Source organism: Apteryx rowi, unplaced genomic scaffold (genome assembly GCF_003343035.1).
Source record: "Apteryx rowi isolate R43461 unplaced genomic scaffold, aptRow1 scaffold_816, whole genome shotgun sequence".
In the NCBI taxonomy this organism is placed as follows: Eukaryota; Metazoa; Chordata; class Aves; order Apterygiformes; family Apterygidae; genus Apteryx; species Apteryx rowi.
The window spans coordinates 16,606-40,662 of NW_020451112.1; the positions used below are offsets into that span (position 1 = coordinate 16,606).

General features: G+C 38.9%; 1 protein-coding gene across 1 annotated transcript in view; it reads left to right on the forward strand.

Annotated features, from left to right (window-relative positions):
* The first annotated feature begins 812 nt into the window (after positions 1 to 812).
* The window catches only part of INPP4B (inositol polyphosphate-4-phosphatase type II B), a 284,394-nt gene continuing 261,149 nt past the window's right edge, over positions 813 to 24,057 (forward strand). The window contains exon 1 of the mRNA XM_026089466.1: positions 813 to 868. Coding sequence (XP_025945251.1) covers positions 857 to 868 — 12 coding nt within the window. The 5' untranslated portion in view covers positions 813 to 856. The remainder of the gene's footprint in view (positions 869 to 24,057) is intronic.

The window sequence follows — 24,057 nt, forward strand, 5'->3', positions numbered from 1 at the left end:
AAATAAAAAAGAATAAATTTTGTATCTGAATGTTCCTCCTTCTCCTTTGGAAATAATGTTAGGTTTTGTCTATGGAGATTGCTTTTGATTTTTTTTAAATTTTTTTTAATTCACTGAGGAAAGGATGCAATTTTAAAATACTGACTAGTTTAGTAAGAATAACTTTTTTTTGAGTCTTTTTTGGTTTGTTTGTTCTTCTACCCACCTGCCCTAAAGCTCTGAAACATCCCCACTTCTTACAGGTTTGTGATTATGTGCATGCCTGTGTGTATAAATGCACGTTATTCCTGTTGCTTAAGCACCTTTTAAAGGTATAAAATAACAATAGCAAAGTGCCTATGGATATTTAGGCCTTATTTGCTCCCTTTCTATTTTCTGGAAATTATAAATTCAGATCGGTGTGTTCTGATCTAAATAAGATAGTAATTTTTTTTTGCCCTAACAAGACTGCACTGCTTTTTTTTTTTTTTTTTTTTAATCTCTTGAAATGATGGAAGCGAAAGCTGTTCCATGCTAAAGTGGCTGTTTCTGCTCCCATGTGAGGAAAGGGGAGAGAAGCAAGGAAAACAGTTGAGTGTATGCTGCAGTCACCAATTTTCTGAGCTGCAGAGTAGAAGAAATCTTTTGGGAAGTTATGTGGCATTTAACAGCATGTTGTACATAGGCAGCTGCTGAGTGAGGCTGGCTTCTTGTTGTTGTTGTTTAGGATTTTCTTCTCTGACCTATTGTTAATGCATCTTCTTTAAGAAGCATTTAATGTGTGAAGACAAAAGGTTGTTTTTATTAATCTCTTACTTTTTTGCATACAGAACCGAGAGAGAGATGGTGCCGACTGAAAGGAAATCTGCTTTTTCTAATGAAAAATAAGGTAATTCATTTTCCTACTGCTTTTCTTGATGTGTTATTCTAATCTCTATGAAYTTGAGTAATCCTTTTTCATGATGGCTATTGGCATTGTGCTTTTAGGGACAAAAAAATCACTAATTAGAACAGTGGGGAGGAAAAAATCTGTTGTTTGCCTTTTTATAACATTAGGCATTCTTCACGATATCAACAGTGTTCTTTAGCTGAATCATAAACAGTTTAGGACCAGGTTCTGCTCCTAATGTACCCTGATGTAAATCCAGAATGACTGCACGGAATCTACTGGGACAATGAAAGCAAAACTTCATAGCTGAATCAAATAGTGTGGTAATGTTTAAGATGGAGTTTGACTACCGCTACAATTTTTTTGTGCCATTTAGTAACTAAATTTGTTTTGAAGGGTAGGGTTGGTTCTGCCTCCTTTATGCACAAACAGTTTACTTTGAAGTAAAGAGCAATTATATGCCTAGAATGAAGGGCCTATTAAAATAGTGTCTGACCCTGCCACATAGTGAAGTCTTGCGAGAGACACTGAGTGCCCCCATTTGCCATTGACTTTAACAGGAGTCAGGGCCACTCCTTCCCTGGAAAAAATGAACACTGGCTGTGGAATTGCCCTTTCTTGCCCTTTTTGCCTGGTATGACGAATGCAGCTTCTGTAGTTGGCTGAAAATACAATTTTTGCACTGAATTGTAAATTAAGGCAGTGAGTATGAAGCTTGAAGTGATAACCTGACATTAAGTATTTTATAGCTTGCTACTAGAAGACTTCATATTGTATGGACCAGTGGTTTAGCAGAAATGGTAGTAATGCTTTTCAGATTGTATATCCTATTTGAAAGTTTTTCAGCATGATATAGTGGCTTATTTCAATACAGCGATAAATGTGCACATATGATACACTTCTAATCCGTGTTTACTTTCAAAGCAGTGTTCAGGAGCATGTATATGATAGCTGTGCACATGTGCATGCAAACAAAATGATGCAGTATGACATAGGTTTCACGGGCATGAGTTTTGTATGGCTGCATGTCTTTGAGTAGTAAAGTGAGAAATAAATCTTTTGTAGGTGAGAGCAAGCCCATGACAATGACACCCTTTTGTCACACCAGCATATATTATGGTCCTGTCATATGACTTGTAGAAACTATTTTTTGTGAAGGGGTTTAAGGGAGTTCCAAACTGCTGCTTTTTCTGCTCCATGTTCTTTCAAGCATCTTTTCTTTTGGCTTCTTGAGCCACCTGTATGCTAAACAGTCCTAGCTCCGTATTGAGAGCCCTGAGGGACTAAAGGAAGGGCAAACTTGCTTTCTCTCTAGCCCTGGTCCTATTCCCGTGGGAACCGCTGGCATTTTGCAGAATAGTTTCAGGAAAGGGCTTGATCAACTTTGCATCTGTGGAGAGAGGAGTGGGAGAATTTGCTGAATGCAAATCTAGCTATCAGATTAATTCTCTAAATTTCCAGTGCCAATGTTACTATACAGGTGAGATTTAGTGTGGATTGGCACTGAGCCTTGCACGACTTATTTATGTACAGATGAGATGGAGATGAGTAGAATGATGAATATGTGGCAGTAGCAGAGTCAGCTGATTTGCTGCGTGAGCTGGGTCTACTCAAGCTGGTCAAATGCCAAGCTGTATGTTTAGAAACTTGTACCACAAGAGACAAAATCCTCGCTTGTAGTTTCTGAAATGATTTAGGTTTGCAGTGAACAAATGGGAGTTCCCCTGGAAATGCTGTGGTTTGACTGAATTGGTTAAATACTTGGGTGTTTTTCATCTCTGTGTGTAGGTCACTGCTACAAGACTGCATCGAGTTCTGGTTTCCTTGCTTAAAGTGTGTGTGGGTTTCTTTTTTGGTGTGTGTGTGTGGCGTGTGTATGTGTGTGTTTGTGTGTATTTTTTTTTAATTTGCAGAGTTTACAGAAGAAAGCTACAGATATTAAATCTCTCAGCAAAGATATTAAATAAGTTTTAAACTTGCCAAAAACAGTATCAACTGGTGACTTGGTTAAAGTCAAAATGTTTTTACAAGGTGAGTTTATTGGGTGCTTTCTTTAATCAAGGAGGTCACAACTGGAGAAAAATCTGCGTATTGAAGTCTGACAAATTCAAATGATGAACACGACGACTGATCACTGAAACCAAGTATGCTGAGATGTAGCAGGTGCTCAGTCTTAGACTGTCACAACTTTGTAGGCTCAATACAGAGATCATTGGGTGAAATTAAAGGACAGGGATTTACAGTAGATTAAACTAGATGATGTAGCAGTTCCTAGGGAGCTTATATTCTAGCAATTTTTGGAAGTCATTTGCAGAAGCTTCTACTGTTGGGTGCTATAAAGGATAGCTTCTTTGACAAAGGCAGATCTCTGTCAAATCCCTGCTTCAAAGCATGCAATTTATAGGCATACTAAGTGAAAACAATGCAGTTTGTGTGCTGTGAGGACAGATAGTGTATCCTGTATTTCTTTTTTCCTTATTGCATTCTAGAGATGAGAGGGATCCCATCTGAAGCAGATATTTGAGGTAGGAAATGGAAGTTTGAATTTTGGGAATATAGTTTGCCAGTGAAATAAAGAACTGAGAATAGTCTAATAGTAAAGGTTATTAAGCATCCTACATAACAAACATAGCTGCCAATTTCCCTCTTTTTAATGTTCTACTCAAACATTTGCTAATTTAGGAAATGTGGTGTGTGAAAGATGTGCCTGGAACAGCCCTGATGGAACTGTGATCCTGTTTGTGTTGCTAGAACCTGACTTGACTTCTTGTGCTTTAACATGGAAGGAAAAGTAACTGATATTTTGGAAGCTCTTCTGAATGTTGAACAGTTAAATCCAGCAGCCACTGTCATGAAATGAAGACTGATTTCCTGCTAGTCATTAATTGCTGTCAGAAACACGTGCATGTCTGCATACACAGATGCTTATAGCTTAATGACAGACTTTGGTTCTGGTTCAAGGATACATAAATTATACTACTTGTATAGAAAGAATCTGTGTGAAATTGCAAAGGATGCTACTGTTGTAATGCTTCCCAGCTTCTCTCTGCTGTAAATCTTAAGTAGTGTGGCAGTATGTTTTTCAGTGCAGGAACAAAATGCAGTTTATTCCTCCACTTTATCATACTTGGATGCAGCAGAATAACCTATTAAGCATGTTAAGGACCTATTTATATTCCTTGGTCTAGGAGCGGAGTTGGTTATTTTGGACCCTGAGTAGCCTAAGAAGTAGACCTATTGTTGGCCTAAGGCACAATCCAGCACCCACTGGTGGAGTGATTTCCCTCCCCCTTAGATCACTTCCCTCAAGCGTGGTGCCCTGCAGGGACTGAGTATTGTTAGCACCTTCCTGTATGAGGTTCCAAAACCTTGAGTTTTTCTGTGGAGGCTTTCTGCCCGCTTCCAGGGTGAGGCAGGGGTCCGAGATGGCGTCCTACCACGAACAGGTGGCCAGCCTGGAGAGTACGTGCTGCTTTGGAAGGCAGCAGGTTTCCCGCTGTGGCCTGGGAAGCTGTGATGAGTCGTGTGGCTGGACTGCAGAGAACCTTAGGTGTGTTACAGGGCTTCCAGGTAACAGCTTGGCCTTGTGTTAATCCTGGAGCGATTCTTAGGGGTCCTGAACTACTCTGCTATTGCATAGTGTTTTCACAAACATTTAAGAGTTAGAAGTTTCATGTCCATTTGGGGATTACAGTATTGTATTCTGTTCATTTATTTTTAATTACAGATCAGAACTTATAGTAATGTATTTTTTTTCTTGCATATTTTTTTCAGGAATAACTTTTTTCTCATCAAGTGTCATGCTATGGCCCTTCACTTTTTTCTGTTTATAGTTCCTTCAGAATAATTTTTTTTCTTTCTTGAAAGAAGTAAACAGATTAGTTTAACCTTTTTTAATCTCTTCCCCCCCCCCCCAACCCAGTTCAGTGCAGATTTCTTTCTGTTCTCTTCCTCTAACACCTGTGGCTTAAACCCAAAACAAACGCTTCTCTCTGTTAYATGTGCGAATAAGGAATGATGCTACTGAAGTAAAGAAAGAAGCTACCTAACCCATCTATGGTTCATTTTCCTGTATGGTGATAATAGTAAATGGTAATACTGATACTACGCCAGTTTTGCAAATTGTTTTGCAAACTACAGTTAAAAGAAGATGTATTAAGAAGTCCAGTTAAGTTTTAGCTTCTCAGTAATGGCTCCAGGGGGGCCTGTATGTCCTGTTGAGTAAGCATATGTTTTGACATTCCTACTTATGTTTGAATACATATTTAGGAATTTAAAAGTGGATTTTTGATCAGTAGACTCTAGTGGACTCTTAAGGAGAGTCATCAGTGTCTATTATGCAAATCCTTCTTACTTTGCAGTTTAATGATCCAGCAGAAGGAACCATTCTAGATTATTAGATCAGTTTGTCCACCTGCCTGCATGGTAAACTCATGCTCCTCTTCTGGTACTTCAGGCTTCTTGTGGGAGGGAGCTTTTAATTGTTGAGTTGAGCCAGTTTTAAACTTTTGTGATGTATTGACTTTTTAAAACTACTAAGTAGAAGGAAAGAAACTTAGTTATATGGATGGCTGTATTTGAAATAAAAGCTATTTTGAGTGCTCAACACACTTTCAATTGGCAGTCCTCTTATTTAACATGTAATTATAAAACTGTTCTCTCCCCTCCGCCCCCCAAATCTTAAAGTGCTGCGGTAACAAACCTGCAACGTTTGTGCTATTTTGAATTTATATGCAACTTTCCTAACCCCTCTGTAAGCAAGGGATTTATATTGACTCTTTACATCGATTATGTGACAGACTTAATATTCCAGTTTACACCAGCATAATTATAACACCTAATGCCTAAAAGTATTAAGTAAAAGGTGGTGAACGTATTGTTTTGAGACTGCTTTTGTAATGAATTACCTTCTTTTTTTTAAACTGAGCGCATTTTGGGCATAAGACTTTTGCAGACAAGATTAATGAGCAAATCTAAATGTTTGTGCTGTCAATAATCCCAAGCTTTCTTGCAATGTTTGTGAAAGATTAGCATAAATTATATTGTTACAGCATTTATCACAACTCTAATGTGTTATTAACAGTTGACAGAAAAGCATCAAAGTAAGATTGGAGATTGACTCATAAATCAATAAGCACAGAATCATGTGCAAGGTAGAACTAATAGAATAATGATGTTTTTGAGATTCTGATGTGAATTGCATTGTTAATGCAGCTGTGAAAATGTTATTTGGGTTTTCATGGCACAGTATATGTAAGCTCTGCCATAAAGTGTGAGAATATATAGATGAATCTTTGCATTCAAGCAGATCTGCATGATGTATTTTCAGTATTTCAGCACAGGCATACAACTTTTATATTTTTGTAAGCAATTTGATATTTTTAAATATTTGTAGAGTGAAATTCCTCTATTTATGCTGAAGTTGCGGAGCTTTTTCTGTTCAGTTGGACTGTGAGTTTTTCTTTGCATGTAGAATGTTAAACCACACAGGAATACAAGTGGGTGATCTCTTCAGGGCATCTTGTAAATAAGTGTTTCCTGTGGCCAAGGGTGTACTGCTTATAAACCATTTTTCAGCAGTGTTTTCAATTTTCTAGAGCATGCTCTGTATCAGTTGAGGGCCTGAGCAGCCTGGATCAGTGCTGCTACAAGTACAGCATTGCTTTGAGATTAAATGTTGTTGCTGACATGCAGTATTTAGCAAAAATAATATCACATGTATGATATATTGGTTATAACCATGTTTTGTAATGTCTATAAACTGAGAAGCAAGGAAAATGAATCTGTGTCTGAAATATAATAATCCTTCAGTAAGTTTCAGTAAAATGTGGTGTTGCTGTGTTGATAAGACTTTACTGTAGGAAATATGCTAAATAAAGAAAGAAGCAGAAAATAATAGTCTTGGCACAGGAAGAAATGAAAGTCATGTCAGCCATTCCATGGCTCCAACAATTTTGTGTGTGTGTATCTATCTAAAATGTTAAGCACTTAAGGAGCAGCTGCTATGATATCAGGCAGGGTCCAGTAAAGAAGTGGAATGAATTTGTTTCTGCTGAGAGAAGGGATGTTTCCACGTAGGTTGATCCTAGCTTAGTACGGTAGTGAATTCTGTAACTAGAGTCATGCATATAGTTTGGTGGGACATCTCGTATATGTTTCAAGTCCCTTTCTTAAGCAGGACTTATTCCTAAATAACCAGGTCTATAGCCTCTTATATCATACTGTAAAGGCATTTTAGAATGCTTATTTGTTTGCATAAGATAATTTAAATAGTGGAATTTGTTTAGGGTTTCCTAAGGTTTTTAGCCATATTGGATTGGAAGAATGCTATGCAGAGAACACTGTGCTTGTTGAATGCTGTGAATGCTATCCTTTAAATGGCAACAACTGTGATGTCCATGTTGCCCCCCTCAAACACCACTAAGTGTGATGTAGATAACGCCCAGGTAGTGTCTGTGATGGGGGCAAAGGAAGGGAACAGAGAAGCTGCTGTCCTCACACTGCCCATGAAGAGAGACTGCAAGGAGCACAAAGCCATTTGGAACAACTGGGACAGAACAGGAGATGGAGGAAACCTGCAGTTTCCTCAGCAGCCACCGGCATGAAACAGTTGTGCTGACCCAGACCCATGTGTTTGAGCAGCCCTGCAGACAACCCCAAGCCCAGTGACACCAGAATTTTGCATGTTTTTGGCAGGACAAGGTCACGCCAAGCTCTCATTACTGAGAGTCTGTGTACCACTAAGGTATCCGTGCTGACTGTTGTTGCAGTCTTACTTTCCAAAAGTACTTGGAAACACAATTTATAACCACTAAGCTATGAGAAAAGCTGTTTGCTCTGATTTTTACTACGAATTGAAAGATTGTATCTCTCTTTTTCCAAGTTAATTGGATCCTGGCAAGCCCTACTGCCTTTTTTGCCATCTTTGATTCCCTCATTTATCTTGCTTCTCCTTCTTGCCTCCGGGTATTACTGACTTGCTCTCTAGGCAGTGAAGCCTTCCCTTCTCTTCCACTGCTGTCACAGATGCAGACCTTTCTTGTAACCTCTATGCTTGCTTTGATAATTCCTTTCCATCTCCTGGTTTTCTTCTGTGTCCACTTTCATCTCTTGTTAACTTGTTCCTTAATCTGTTCCTCTTCTCTGGCTCTTTCTTGGAATAAGCATCCTTTCATCTTCCTTTTTTGTGCCTCCCTGACTCACTTGCTCCCCTAGCTGTGCCCATTATTCTCTTTGATATCCGCAGTCTATTAGTGCTCCGTTTAGTTACACCTAATACGAGTCCATCCAGCGTCCTCCCCAGCCTCGCTTCTGTCCCCTACATGCTACAGAATTTGCTTTTGCTAATCTCTCCTGAATGACGACTTCTGAACAAAAGCTGAGGAGCAGTTCTCTTTCTTTCAGTTGTCTGTTGGTTCCACCACTAGCTCATCTTCTGGTTCCTGTGACTCCCTTCTCTCCTGGTCAATCTCTGCTTGTTCCTTCAGCCATATCTCTCTTTGGCGGTGATCCAAGGGGTGCTGTATCCAGAGTTGAAGCATATATGAAAAATGTAACTTAAAAGTGCACATTCTTCAGTGCAAATTACTGGATGTGCCTCTGTACCTGCTTACCCAAATTAGTTTCATCTTTCTTTTCAGAGACCTCTTCCTGTGCTTTTAGCCAGGAATTCAATTTCAGCATAAATCAAACAGCTGCTTAATCTTTCYTTGTCAAGCTCTTCCTCTCATTGCCTTTGACAGCTAAGGTGAACATCACTTCCATTTCTACTACGTACACTGTTGACTTTAACACCACTTTTAATAGGAATGTGTTTCTAAGTACTTATGTTTCAGCTACATGTATATTTTGCTGGTTTCTTTTAAGGTACAGCATTCTCTTCTCATCTCTCTACCCACCCAAAACTCTGGGCTGGGATCATCTTATCTCATGTTTTCAATTACTGAAACATCCTTCTCTTGCTCTTGGGAAAGATAAGATTTGACTATATCCATTAGAGTGCACTTGCAAAAATAATTTTCCTAGTGGTCTTTTGACTGTGTTAATCTTTCCTTTGCATCTGTTGGACTCTTGTTTCCTTCCTCTTGTAAGCTTTGTTTTCACTCCCAAGATCTTTCCTAGTCTCCACTGCCCTACCTGCCCTCCATTTAAAGGATGATTCAGATCTGTATCCAGCATATGATGCCTGCTTTCATAAGCCTGTGAAACCTGTGAGGAGGTGCTAAAGGACAGCACTTGCTAAAAAATTGACAAGTAATCTCATTATCTTTCTTTAAGTTCTGCCTTTAAAAATATTCTTTGCTCTGATGCTTACAAAAAGCTGTTAATAGTAATGCCATTTCTTGGTGTTCATTGCCTCTCGTGCAGACTGACACTACTTGGATCAGTCTGTGGTGTGGGGTGTTTTTTTGTTTTTTTTTGTCTTGTTCTTAGACTGCTGGCTTTCTCATGAATTAATGTCTTTGTTCTGTATTTGTACAGTGGATAATATCACAGGGTCCTCTGGTCCTTGACCTGCATTTTAAATGCTCTGTTCTGGTAATATAATCATTTAATCTCAGCAAATCAGAATCGCTGTGAATTTGAAAGCATTATCTATTAAAATTAATTTTCTTTATCTTTTTATGGTTAATGTACAAAAGTATTTGCATCTTCATAGTTCATGTTTTCCAGTATTCCTGCAGTAATTGGTATAACTGCATAATAGCAGGAATAAAGCACCTGTCTTCTTTAGAATAGATTGTTATATGAATAATTGTACTTAGCAGAAGGTGGTTGAGTATCCCCATGAAGTTCTGTCTTGGTACTCTGGCTCTTGCTGCAGTGGGCACCGCTATAACTCCGTGCTGGCTGTCAAACAGTAACGGTGCAGATGTTCTTGTTGCGCGGCTACGCGCGTGGCTGCAGACAGACTCCTGGAGTTGTGTAGGCATTCGCTTCCGAATAAGTTTGCAGGATCAGGACTTTGGCAGGTGCTTTAGTAGCAATCATAACTATTTTGTGAAACTCAAGTGACAGTTTTCATGATGCAAGCTACAGTTTTCTAAAGACTTTTGCAGCTGCCTGGTTTTGGCGAGAGAGGACCTGGCAGGTATGTGACTGGAAACAAGAAAGGCTTTGAAACTTTGTACGCAAGTGCTGAATAGACAATATATAGCCCTCTCTAGCTGAGTAGATTGCAATTAAATTACTTTTCAATTATCTCATTGCATGTTACCTCTCAACACATGAAAGAATCCTGGAGGTGGACAAACACTAACATCAGCAGGTTAACATACTACACTAAGTTGCAACTGCTTTTATAATCCATGAATCTGCACAGAAGAGAATCACGAAAATACTTTGTGTTCTGAAGTACAAATTATTATATTGTTGGCATTGACTGTAACTGGAAGAGCTGCTTGGTCTATGAAGCTGTTGCCCTTTGCAATGCTTTCCCATCAAAGAGCCCCTTAGGAAGATAAAACTGTATCAAGCAAAGCACASAACTGGCACTTTTGACTATGTTACTCAGAACTGGGATATTACTTCTAAGAGAAAATGTTATGAAACAAAATTAAAGAATGAACTTTAAAATGAAATACCTACATTTCTTTAGTACTGAGTGACTAACAGCGTTAAAAACAAAGGAACAACCACCTCCCCATATTTTAACCTGTGCTAAAGTAGTAAATGGGTTGTGTTAACTCTTCCTTGCRAGACAGTAAACCAGGAACCAGTTTGTCACGGTACTGTTGCTGCCCCTTATATGGGGGAGGGGGGGGGAATACTCGTGGTTCATTATCCTGTTGAACAGATAATGTAGCCTGGCTACCAGTTTGTGTGCTGGGCTTTTCTATTTAATTCTTTTGTTTTAGAGTATGAGCTCTGTTCAAGTTGCTGTTATTTTAGATTTATATTTTGTTTATAATAGAAGTTGTCAGTAGATGGCAGCAGCAATCTCTTCAGCTAATAGTTTTCCGGTACCAACTGAAATGTGAATAAACATCTTATGCTAATGTTAACTAATCCTAAGAAAACCCACTCTACTGAAATAATTCACTGAGGGCAAAAGTTGCTTTTATTTTTGGCCTAACACAGGTTTTTGAATCCAGAGGCTGCTGATTAGCCTCGGGTTAGACTTTTATGAGCAGGATGATGAGAGAAGAGGGAAGCCAGAGGAGTACGTGTTGCTGCTGCTACTGGCCCTGGAGTCATCTTGCAGCTGCAGAGTCACTGAGAGCAGCCAGGCAAGGACCTTGCCAGTAGCTGCTCCTTACTTGCACCAGCAAAGCAGGAGATCTTCTGGCTAGTGCCTGCTTGCCCCACCACTTGCTCTTTCATGAAGGGTGTATGTAGCAGAAAGGAGCTGCATGCGTATACATACATACATATATATATATGTATACACACACACATGTGCATACACAGATCAGTGTGCTGCTCTTTTGAATTGCATCGCGGGTGATCCTAACTAGTGTGTGGGGTGTGTGGTTTTTTTTGTTTTTGTTTTTTTTGTTTTCCCCTCCCCTCCCTAGTGCTTGCTACTGCAGTGGCTCTCCATTTTGAAACAGATTTGTCATATATGACTTCCTTTATGGCAATTTTTTTTTTACACTTTACCCTCCCAGCAATTTTTTTCCCAACTTTTTCATCTTATTCTATTCTGTATTATAATTTCTACCTATTTGCATGGAAAAGGAGAGTTGTGTCCTAGAAAGATTTGAGATCTGGTACTATATGTCTGCATGTAGGACTCTGGCAATGCTTATCACAGCAAATTATTTAAAGGGTCAGGATATTACCCTAACTTTGGTTTAGTTTTTAGAGCAAAYTGAACACTACTTTAAACCTGAAAAAGTTATCTAGATTATTCAAAACTTGCTGAAGCTTAAAACCTGTTAAGGGAGGGGAAAATCTGTTGGTGAAATCATGCATATTCTGTATTTCCCTCCTAGAAAGGAGGAGATGATGGCAGATCTGATAAATTAAAAAAATTGCTATGTTTGGGAGAGTTCTTTATTTTTAATTTTCCCTTGAACTCTCATTAAAAATTTCAGCTAATACCTTGGTGTGTGGGGTATGTGTGTGTTGGGTGGGTTTTTTTTTTGTTTTTTTTTTTGTGTGTGTGTTTTAAATCATCACATGCATCTGGGCTTTTGTTTGTTCTTGACTTCCTCAGGTTCTCTGACTTCAGCTGGTCTTGGCTTATTGAAAAGTCTGTTTGATACACGTCCATAGACTTTTGCCATTGACCTCTTCTTTAGAGCAATATTTATAAAGAACAGAAGCGATGTGAAGCACAGGGGCATGTGAAAAAAATGGATGTCTGTGCTGTTTTAGAAGGGTATAAAAGCTTTCCTAATACAAGAATATTCTGAAGTATTCCCATGAGAGAAGATAAGTTTGAGCATTGCCGACTATGTCTCCTTTTTATCACAGCCTTAGTCACTAATGCAAATAGATCAACTCTTTAGAGGATGACAATTAATTCTACTTCTGTTAAGTGCATTGCAAATACCACCAGAGCATGGCACCTGAGTGACAAGCCCCCACATCCTAGCAGCACCAGGTAGTCTGATCCCACTAGAGTGGGGGTTATGGGATGCAGCACTCCTGCTTTGTTGAACAGATTTACCAGTGATTATGGAGAATCTGCAGCCGTTTGCTATGTCTCCTTTTTTTTCCTGGGAGTTATTTTAATGACACCTGCTTGTTGATGGGGCTATAAAAGTTGAGATGGAGGGATAATAATTCATTTTTTCCTTAAAATAAATAAATAAATCCTGATCTTTTCCTAATATACTCAGGAACACACCATCACTTCGCAATCAGGAGGTGGAACTGCTTTTGGCTGATGCGGTCTTTGATTTTTATGAATATCTCTCAGATAAACAGGGAGGTTAAATAGCCCTAAATTCTAATAGGACATTTTGGGGTTAATCTCTGTGTAGTCCAGGGGCCTTATGAATTTCAGTAAGAGGCCAGCATGCTTGGTATTTTGGAAGGGGTTGTTAGAGAATTATAGATAGAATGCATGATCAGTTTTGCTGATTCTTCTGGTTTTGAGGAGCAAGCCTTGGCCATTACTATATTATTATGGTTCTTATTGAAATTGTTTTATGTTTTGTGTAAATAACTTCACTTTTTTTATGTGAAAGTGTTTGAAGAGAGGGATTAAAAAGGGGATTAAAAAGAGGGATTAAAAAGGGGAGGAAGAAGCATTTGGATTGTATTGTTTTTTCTGGATGCGTCCTTCCCTCTTTCCCATGCCTCCACCCTGACTTTTTCTTTTCTTCTTTTGGGAAGTTTTATACGGACTTTAAGGAGTCAGGATGTATGTCTGGAATGCTGGACATCTGGCAGCTACCAGAAGTCAAGTTATTGTTTAGAATATTTCAGGCTTCCTGTGTGTTTCTATTTAATGAGTGTGGCAACTTTTGTCAAGCTCATGGAAGCACTTATGTTCCTTAAGTTTTTCCACCAGTCATTCTTTCCTGATCTGGAGCTGACCACAATGATGTGGACATACATGAAGGTRTAGTCTTCCTGCTGTATCTTTAAAGTAGTGCTTCTTCCTGCAAATCTTGCTGAACACTTAAGACCCAGCTTGCTTTTTTTTTTTAATAATGGTTTTTAGAGATTGCTGCTTGCCGTGTTTTGTTTTGGAATCTCTGTTTGCAATCAGTAGTGATCACAATGTGATCGTGTTAAAAAGTCAGGATCTGGGACTTTTTCTGGTGCTAGTTGAAATGAGCTGTACTGCACTTATTCCTCATGATATTGGTTAACGTGCATGTGAAAAAATTCTGCAGTCTGTAATTTATAATTGCTATTAATTTTTTGAAGTAACTTTAAGGTTGAGAACTGTGCTGGCTAATTAGGACATGGACAGAATTCCTGTGGTGAAAAAGTAATTAACACTTGGACAGACGAGATTAAAACTTAGGTGTTTCTCCAACCTATTCAAGATTATGTGAGTTGAGGGGAAAAGGGTATGTTTTTTAAAATGTGTTAACACTAAACACTTTGTTCAGCATTTCAAATAGTGCTTTAAAATTAGGAGTGAGGAAATTGGTGTCTGCATAGGGTGGGACTAAATCCGAGAGGCAATAAGAACCTCAAGAAGGACCATGCTGCCATGTCCCCACTGCAATCTGAAAGCATATTTGTAGATTTGTGAAGTGAGATAGGTGGAGCTAGCTGTCTTACATGCTACTGGGATACCTGTGGCAGCCCCATCTTCAGAACTGAGTGCTCACCCAGGGTCCTGGGCAAACCTGTGTGTGCTGCTGCTGTGGGAAAAAATGTTACTTCATTGAAGTACCTTACACATTCCCCCTGAGCCAGGCACCTGAACTGCTGCATAGCCGTATCCCACACGGTGCCATGTGTTAATGCTTTGCAGCGGAGAAAAGGCACCAGGGACTAAGTCATAGGCTATTAATAATAATCAGAGAGTTTAAATACCACTGAAGTATGACCTTTGTAAGGAAGCCCGATAGCCTCTTCTAGAAAATTTATGCAGTCTGTGGCCCGCAGAGAAGCAATATATATATTTTTTTCTTTACTTTTATTTGACATGTTGTTTAGTTCTGAAATAAACGTGACTTTGCTTAACTACCCTCTGCAGAAAAGGAAGGATTATTCTTTGGAAAGGCAATACAAGTAGGTATGGTAAGTTGTATCTGGCAGATACAGCTTCTCCCCTTACCTCATCCTCCTTCAAGAATAAAACTTTTGCCTGGTGGTGGTTTCCTGTCCCTCTCCCCTCCGCCCAAGCCACAAACAGTGGGTCTGGGAATATTGAATGGTGAGCCTAATGACTTTGAAATGGTGGGAAATATCAAAATAGAGTCACAGACTCTAAAGTGTAAAGTTTGGAAGAGAGTTCAGAATCTCTCATCCTTGCATGTTTTGGAAAAAGTGAAGACCTAGTCCTCTACCCTCCTAGATGAGATGAGTTATGTCAGTGGAGCTTTCCACCGCTGCTGGAAACCCTGAAGGGCTGGGAGGGGGCTGTAAAGCCTTTGGGGAAGGCTTTTGCCTTTGGCATCTGCAGAGTTATAGGGCTTTGTGCCCCCTCCCCTCCACCCCCAAACCAAGAGGGGACTTATTAGCCAACTGTGACAGTATATTTTAGCGTCCATGAGACTAAATGGTAGAGCAAAAATCTTCATGCATGGTTCTCCTCTGATTTGCTAGCTTTTCTTCGTGGGCAGATCCCTTTCATGCCATAGACCCTATGTCTGCAGTCAGAGCTTGTGGGCTTCTCTGTTAGCCTTTCCCCTACACTGGGCAACACAACTCGTGTCCCTGTTCCCTGATACAACAGACTTTTCTTTTGAGTTTCAGATTGATGCTCGCTCATGCTTTGTATGCTCATAGACCCCTTCACCGTAACTAAATTCACTTTAAGTCAATGTTGAGCTGCTGCTTTTTGTTATTTTTCAAAAATAGTATTCGTCTTTTCATGTTTTTTTTTGGGGGGGGGCAAACTGTTCAGATAAATTACTATGAATAACATTACTACCAATAACAGAATAATRGTTTATTTTCTAAGATAAGAGAATAAAGATTTTCAGTCCTAGTAGACAACAATTAAAAGAAAATCATCGTTTGTGCATACTTGTCATAAAAACAAATGCACGAGTGTCTTCTGTCCTCTGAAAAACCTCATGAGAACTCTCTTGGTCAGCTAGCAGTGCTAGAACTGGCAAAAAGAAAAATCCAGAATTCTTATCTGAATTTAGATTAAAACATGTATTTGTCCAAGACTGACACAAAAGCTTTATAGTTTGTCTGAACAGGTTTACCTTGACCTGAAGATACAGGCAGATGTCAACCTCTTTGGTCTAGACTGTCACATATACATTGATATAAGGTTAAGCCTTAAAAAGACTGCGTAGAATAATTCCAAAACATCAGTGCGGGGCTGGTTTTCCATGACTCATATTTTAGGTCTGTGAAGTCTAGCGAAGCTGTTGGAATTTGGTGATAAGCACCCAAACTGCATTTGTCCTGTGAAGGTGCAATCACAGTGTACTGGGGCTTCTTTCCATATTGATAGTTTTAGTCTGACTGCTTTTCTGTGATGCATCAGGGTCATATGTTGGTTGCATAATAACTTTGTGCCTAAGATGTTCTAAATGGTTTTGTTGTCAAGAAAAAGCCTGTTCCTTGTAGGAGAATCATTTACATTCCCCTTCTCTCCCCTCCCTCCCTCCCCCCCACTAAAGCTGGTAGCAAAGAGGCAGGAGGCGTTTTGATGCCTGATTCCTTAACGTGTCCTTGTTCCTCCAGTAGAACGTTATTTTGCAGTTCAGCCAGTGTGAATGAAGATGAAAACCAGTTGCACTTTAAGTAGTGTAAGTGGCACCAGGACCATCGTGGGCACAATGTGCTATTTGCCTTGATTTTTTTTTTTTTTTTTTTTTTTTTTTGAGAACTGACAGGAACACCTGTCTGAGACAGGAGAAACTTTCACCTTTTTTAATCTTGAAGACTCTGATTCTTCTGGTTTTCTTCAAAATCTGTAGCAGATGCAAATCTCTTGTCTAAATCTGCAAACTATATCTCTGCTTTCAGCCTCTACATCACTATTTATGCATTTTAAAACAGTTAGCTCAGACAGCTGTTAGAAGTGTCTTCTATTTCTTCCTGCTTGGTACTGTAAATAAGCTGGATATATATCTGACCTGCTAGTGCTAACATTTCTGTTGTCTTCCGAAATGTGAAAGAATCTGAGAATGTTCTTCACTGAGGGCTGCTTTTTTTTCCCCCAAGCTGTCACTTTTAAATAATGGGAAATTTGAATCTCCTTTGCAAACATGCAAGCTAACTTAATTTTTTCAGCCCAATTACACACTATTCTATACAGAAATACTTTTTTTTGTTGTTGAATGGAAGAATATTTTTCTAATTCCCTCTAAGAGGTGGTTCTTATAACATAATCTAATTTACTTATACTAGATAAACTGAGGATGAGGTGGAGCTGTAATTAGTTATTTTATTTCTTAACTCCTTACTCTGTTTTTTGATTGTATGCCTTCTTCCCCGCCCTCCTTCTAGGAAGTGTTTATCTTTGAATATAAAGCCTGAGGTTTAGAGACTCTGTACAGGGATAACTTCACCTGTGTTCAGCTATATTCCTAAAACGGACATTTACAGTAGTATATTTTAAGCATTCCTTCCTGTTCACTGTATAGAAAAATGTAGCCTGAAAGCAGGGTCCTACCACTTACTCATAAAGCAGTAGGGTTCTTATGTGACCTTCACAGGGTGAAATAAGTTATCAACAGGAATGAGCTGCTGTATTCTAGAAATCCTGCTAGGGAAATGCTAACTCTGCTTCCATGAGCTCCTAGGAGCTGCCCTCTGGTCTTCACTTCATCCCTCGCTGCTTATCATGAATCGGGATTGTTTGGATGACCCTGCTATAATGGGTTTATACCTTCATGGGTCTGCTGTCCCACCCAGTGTCCGCCTGCTTCTCAGGGAAAAGGAGAAAAAAGTCACCAAAGAGAAGGCAGCTTTGCCCAGAATTATGCACTGTGCTCCTTCAAGGCTGTTATTCCTATCTGTGCCCTCATGGCTTCTTGGCAGCAAGCAATTCCTGTCCCTGAAACAGGGTTATAGGTTCTTCCTGGTGCTGGGCACTGCACAGCTACCTGAATCATGATGGCTGTCTTCTAGCACAGTCCTGAGGATATATCCGGAAACTTGCTGACAACAGCAAAATACTCCTTTGATGGAATGATGTGATCCTGCTGATCACAGTTTAAGATCTCTAAATTTGACTTTTAACACACCTTCCCGTTCCTATGGGAAAGTTAAAATGGTGCCCTCTACTTTTAAAGTGTAGTAAAAGTATGCCTCTTTACAAATGGGTATATTCCATCAAAATTAGAAGTGATTTTTAGAGATACGCAATTGGGGGGGGGGGAGCCTGCTATCAAGTCTTGTGCATGATCTTTGTTTATTGTTTAAAGTTTGTTTCATGGGAATCTCTAAATACTTACTGCTTTTAAGAGTACAATTTTTTTCTCCTTATAACAGCCAGTGAAATGCTGCCCAGCGTAAAACGTCTCCTTGATGAAGTATTGTTTTACAATACTGCTGGCTCCTTCTCCTTTCTTTCCAGTCGTGCAGGAGTTCCAAAACTAAATATTCAAATGTTCTGCTTGTAAAGGAATATATATTTTTCCTCTCCGAAGTGAATAGAAGACTGCTGAAGGAAGCCAGCTCTTGCTTGTTAAGTAATATTGCCATAGCTTGTAAAATAGGGAAATGGAATATCTGAAACTGCAGCTTTCGTTTTGATATATTGTTGGCTGTTATGCCTTTCAGAATTATAAAAGACGTACTTAAGTATGAATCAGAATAACGTCAAGGGGGAAAAAATGCTACTTTCTGGCAGTGGTTTAAAATAAATTAAGCTTTAGAAATGTTCAAAATCAGGTGTTCCCCTTTTGATTTATTCCCTTGCAGTGGTTTAAAATAAATTAAGCTTTAGAAATGTTCAAAATCAGGTGTTCCCCTTTTGATTTATTCCCTTGCATTAATATATCACTTGCATTCTGTGTTGTGAGTGACCTTTTCCATTTCAAATTCAAAAAAAAAAAAAAGACCGAAACTGGAGAAGCAAACCTGTGTTTCTGCCCAGAAATAGAACACTTCCTAGTGCAGTAGGTAAGCCAACATCTACCAAGAGGGGAGGTAAGGGGTGGAATTTTTACGGAGAGTGAAATCTTCCCTAAGACTAGAGTCAACATGTAACTTTCAATCAACTAGTAAAAGAACGAAAAAATTTGAATTTCTTTGGGAAAGGCTCAGGGGGTTTTTGGCCTGAGCAGCGCTCTCCCCATCCCTGCTGGTCGTGGGGCTGTGAGCTCTGGAGGCTGCTGGTACTGCTGGCCCCAGGGAGGGCTCCTGGTGGGCCGCCTTTAAGACCCGTCCGCTGGAAGCCGTGGGCTGTGGCTAGACCTTGCCGGACTGCCTTCGTGAAGGGTTTCGTTTTCCCCAGGTGAGCAGACTGACAAACCCGTAAGCCTGATTAGTTCTGCTAAAGGCCTAACACACTCATGCTTCTAAAGGAGAATAAAAGGAAGCGTTTTCTAACAGCATCCAGCCTCCTCAACCTGCTGGTGTTCAAAGCGAGCAGGGTGGTGGGTGGCATGTCAGTGCACATTTGTGTGCGTCTGCACCAGCGCGTTAGAGATTGGTGGGGGGACTAGGGTGAAGGCAGTGTTGTCCTGCAAGTTGTTTTGGAAATAGCTGTGCCTCGGGATTTCTGTCCTTCATTTCATCAGAAGGAGAGTAGCTCTGATGTTACGATACTAGAGACACTTTTTAGTGCTGTAACTCTGCATTGCTGCTGAATATGTTTGTGATCGTGTAAAGACACACAGATAAACTGAACAAATAGGATGGACATAATGTTTCAATTTTCATTAAAATATTACTGAACAATAAATTAATCGGTTACCCATTTTAGTCAGTTTTGACAAAAATGGAAGGGTGTATGTGAAAATAATTGACTGCTTTTGAAGAAAAGTTAGTGTTAATTCCAGAGGTTCTGTAAACTGATATGTATTTCTGTGAACATTGCAAGCGCAGTAAAACCCCTCCTCCCTCCCCTTTTTCTTCTTTTAATTTATAGTCACTGATTTCTTAATTGACCTTCTGCTACTTTTCATACAGAAATTAACTCTAAATAATGACAGAAGTGTAATTACACTGCTAAAGATTGAACTTGCTTATATTAGGAGCTGTTAGCATTATTTTGTGTGTCTTCAGATCAAAACAATATCTATGCTTGGTTTGTGTGGCCCTAGGGAATTCTGAGCCATTTATTCTGACCATTTATTTATTTAACTATAAAAGGAGAGGTTTAGACCAGCTTCGTGATAGCCATTGCAAGTCTGGGGAAGAGCTTGCTATACTGCTGTCAGACTTGGCTCAGTGCGTTGATAGGGGAATGTGAAGGAATTGTGTTCCTGAGATGTAAGTTCTCAGACAAGATGTGCCACTGGAATTTAAATGAAAGTCTCAGTGAGATTAGATGCAGTTTTTTTAATAATCTTAAAATATATTTTTTTGTCACAAGAATAAAACATTTATTTGCCATTATGACAGTAGTGAGATGAATAACATGTACATAGAGAGACTTGCTCTTGAATTTCTATTTAAGGGATATCAGTGAGGTGAAGGGTTGCTCAATACTTCAGTACTTGCATAAATAATCAAGCAACTGCAATGGTCTAACACTCTAATGCTGTAATCTGTGTTCTCTTGTATTTTCTCTTTCTACTGATTGCTTAGAAGGGTGGAAAAAGCRTCTTGGTTATGACAGTTTGCTTCCTAGCTTGGCATCTTACTTCAAGGACTAGATGAGTGGAGAAAACTCCTGTTAGTAGTAGTTCTCCATTAGTGATAGCTGGGACTGTGTAAGGTGTGGGATTACAATACTGGCAAAATGGTGTTAAATGTGATGTAGCAATTAGTGTTGATATGGGGATTAGCATTAAAAAGTATTTTAGCTAGTTATGGCCAAGCCATGACTCCTCATTCCACCAGTTGAATCTATTGATTCATGAAGGACCCATGAAGGACTGAACTGTCTAATGTAATTTAAAACTATTTTTCCCATATGCAGTTTTGCCAGGTAGAATTACTCTGTAATTACCTCTGCTTGAGACTACGTATTACATCTGTATCTAAAGTTGCACTGAAGCAAGTTCAGATTTATTTATCATTAAAACTTATTAAGCAGTCTTGCTTCTCTCCCTCTTCCCCATCCCTCTTCCTTTGCTTGAATTTCTGATTTTAATGTACAGATATTTTACATTCTTGCAATGCAAATTCCTCAGACTGTCTTTGGCTCGTTGACTCCAGCGGGTACAAGGATCTGAGGCCAAGGTGTGATGGTGTCCAGGTCTGGGCAGCTGTCTCCTCCCTTGCTGAAGCCTCGAATGAGGGGCTGCCTCTGTCATACACCTTGTGCAGGTGAGGAGGTGGGACAGGGGCTGGTGGCAAGAGGGTGAAAAAAGGAAGAGTGTTTGCCCCTTCCTCACACCATTCCCCCCAGCCTCATTCACTACAAACTCAAACACTACAGTTTGCCTGATCTACAGAGCTCTACCTGGAATATGGTTTATCAAGTACTATCTAGCCTTGTAAACTGACTTTTTCTTATTTTAAAATTTAACAATTTAATTAAATAGTTTCCTACAATAGGACTCCAGTTTATGCTCCAGAATAGATACCTCAGTAAATCTCCTTAAGCTCTTTAAGGTCCTCGGCAAAGAMAGACATGGATGCCCTTTAATGCCAGGAACAATTTTAGGAAACTTCCTTGTAATTGGTAAAACCCTTATAGGCTAAAAATGGGTAGAATGAGATTCAAAATTCTGTAGACTCAAAAAAGAGAAACTTTACTGTAGTAGCTGAATATTCTTTCAAAAATATCTTTTGAAATACTTCACCTAAGAATTTTTTTCTTCAAGAAAGAATCATAAGTATTTTTTATTTCTTATTTAAAGAATGAGTTTATTTTTGGAATTCTGTAATATTGAGTGGTTGAGAGGCTGTATTATACAAAAACATGTATTATGTTCTAATTAAAAGTTAATGTAGGTTAGGCAGACTTTGTATTATTCAAGTTTAGTTCTGTGAAATATAAATGCTTGTTTAATGGACAGCTAGATTAGAGCCCCTCCAAAGATATAATTTTGGTATCTTTATCTAGTGATCGGTATTAATTTTCTTCTTTTGTTTGAAATTTTAAAAGGACTATTACATGTGTTAGTGATATTCTTCCAAAATATAGTGCTAAATGAGATTCACATTTGGTAAATATATCTCATGAGCTTTATTTATAATAATGTGTGCTGCTGAAAATAGTGTTCCTTCGTTTTGTTACAGATGAATGTGTCACATGCTTCAGGGTATCTTGTCCTTTTTTGCCACTTCAAATTTTTTGGTTCATATATATATTAACGTACAGTTCTGTTTCCTTGTCTCTGATTTAAGATGAAAGTTTTGTAGTACAGTCCATCTCACATTATTAAAATTCTGTATCAAGGGAAATGTACTGCTTGTATTTAATAACTTGATGTCAGCAATAAGTAAGTTTTTACTTTGTGTGTAACTTTGCATTTGTCTACCAGTGATGATAAATGACAGACGGATAYGGTTTAAGGCTCTGTAAACTATTCCCCATATGTCATTCACTTTGGCTTTACTGAGAGTTCTTTGGGCTTAGGGTGTTTAGGGTTTTATCCTTAATGTGTGAAACGCTTGAGACAAGATAATTCAAACTTAAGCTCAGCGTTATTGTGTAGGTGTTACATTGATTTCTTAGATGGGTGAGATGTGCACATACTGTATGCAAACTAATAGCATTAAATGTTCTTTCCAGGGGAGAARTGTCCAAATAGTACAAAACACGTTAAAATTATAGAATGGATTAACTGGATGAAAGACAGTTTTCCACATCATTAAAACATTTATTTTCAAATGTCATAAAACTAATAAAATAACTGAATTGGGGTTATTTCTTCAAGGATAAGACTAAGTTATTAAGCAGTGGAAAAGGGAGAAATGTGCTGAATATATGTACTAAGATTAAAAATATGCACTGAACAGGAAGATAAAATGCATTGTGCTTTATTACCTTGAGTATATCAAGGATAAATGAGAACGATGGCTAATCAAAATAAGCCAGAAGAACATGAATACTGAAATTRTTAAAAAGGTGTCTTTTGTGTCTGAAGCTAGGCACTTGATATCCTTGGCTGGGGTAAACTAGAAACATCTCAAAGAAATAATTATAAATCCTTGGGAAAAGTGTTTAGGCATATTAATGGCATCAGTGGTAAATTATGTGGGATTTCTTGCCTTTTGGGGTTCTCTTTGAGGGAAGACTTATTTATGAAATCACTGCAAATACTACTTCTGTAGAACTTAAAATCTCACTTACTGGCTTGGAAAAAGATCTGGCATTGTAATCTACCATTGGCAAGGCAGTCTGTCATCTTTAGGAAGAAGGAACAAATGTAACTTAGAACATAACTACTTTCAAATTGCTTAATTTTGATAGTTACAATACTAATACAAGTAACTTTTCTGATACCTGTTTCTGCRCAAACATGGATTGTGGATTAGTTATGGAAATGTAATAGCTGTTCAGTTTGTCTGTGCTTGCCAGACCTCAGGAAGGACTAATTTGACTTAACTGCTTGAAATCAGCTTGTTCTCTTTGTGTTCTTCCTTGTTAGTTATAGGTTCTGCTGAATCATGCAAACTCTGGCTTTCAGTGAGTTGCGATAGCAAAGTATAACAACAGAGTAAGTAACGTGGTTCTTGTTCCAAGATTTTTTGATAAGATGATACCAAGAGCTTGTCACAGTAGAAGCAGTTTATGAGAAAGCTCTCCTTCAGTGGCTGAGATTCCCAAATTTGAGATGAATATACTGTTAAATCATGCTCCAACAATCAAGACTCCTGGGTATCTTAGAAAATATTTTGTCTTGTGGATGAAATAAATGTTGGCTAATGTGAGACATAGGCTAACAGGATCAGCAAGAGGCAGTGAACAAGGGCACCAAGAGAAACAGCTTTAAAGGTGGTGAATAAAAAAGGAAATATAATGTCTAAATGCTGTTTATGGGTTCTTCTCTTGCTGAGATGGAATTTGAATGGATGTGGAATTAGGCCTTGAAGAGTGCTTTTTCACAAAGCACAGAACATACTTTACCTTCTATGGTTATTTTCACTCACCAACAGCAGGGCAGCCTTGCTGTCTCTTGCAGTAGCGTTGCCCTCTGCATACTGATTTTTCTCARTAGAAGTGAGTGACCTTCCATTCTTAAGGAACTGAGGAAATTACAGCTGAGTTTGGTCCAGTTTGCTGAATGGGTAATATTCTCTGTGCTGGTTTCATTCTGCTCTCCAGAGCTTGTTGATGAGRCCTTCAGGGCAATGGCTGTTGTAATTCAAGCTTCATTGCATTCATTCATTAGGTTGCTCCTTCCAAAAGAACCCATTTAAGGCTCTTTCAGCTCTCAGGCAGGCGTTGCCTATCTTTGTGTCTCATTTTCTTCCTACTTCCTATAAGCGAGAGCTAGAATTGCATTTTGCCGAGTATAGACTTGCTTTCATTAAAAAGACAGAGAGAGAGAGGGGGAGAGATGGAGAGAGGGGGAGAG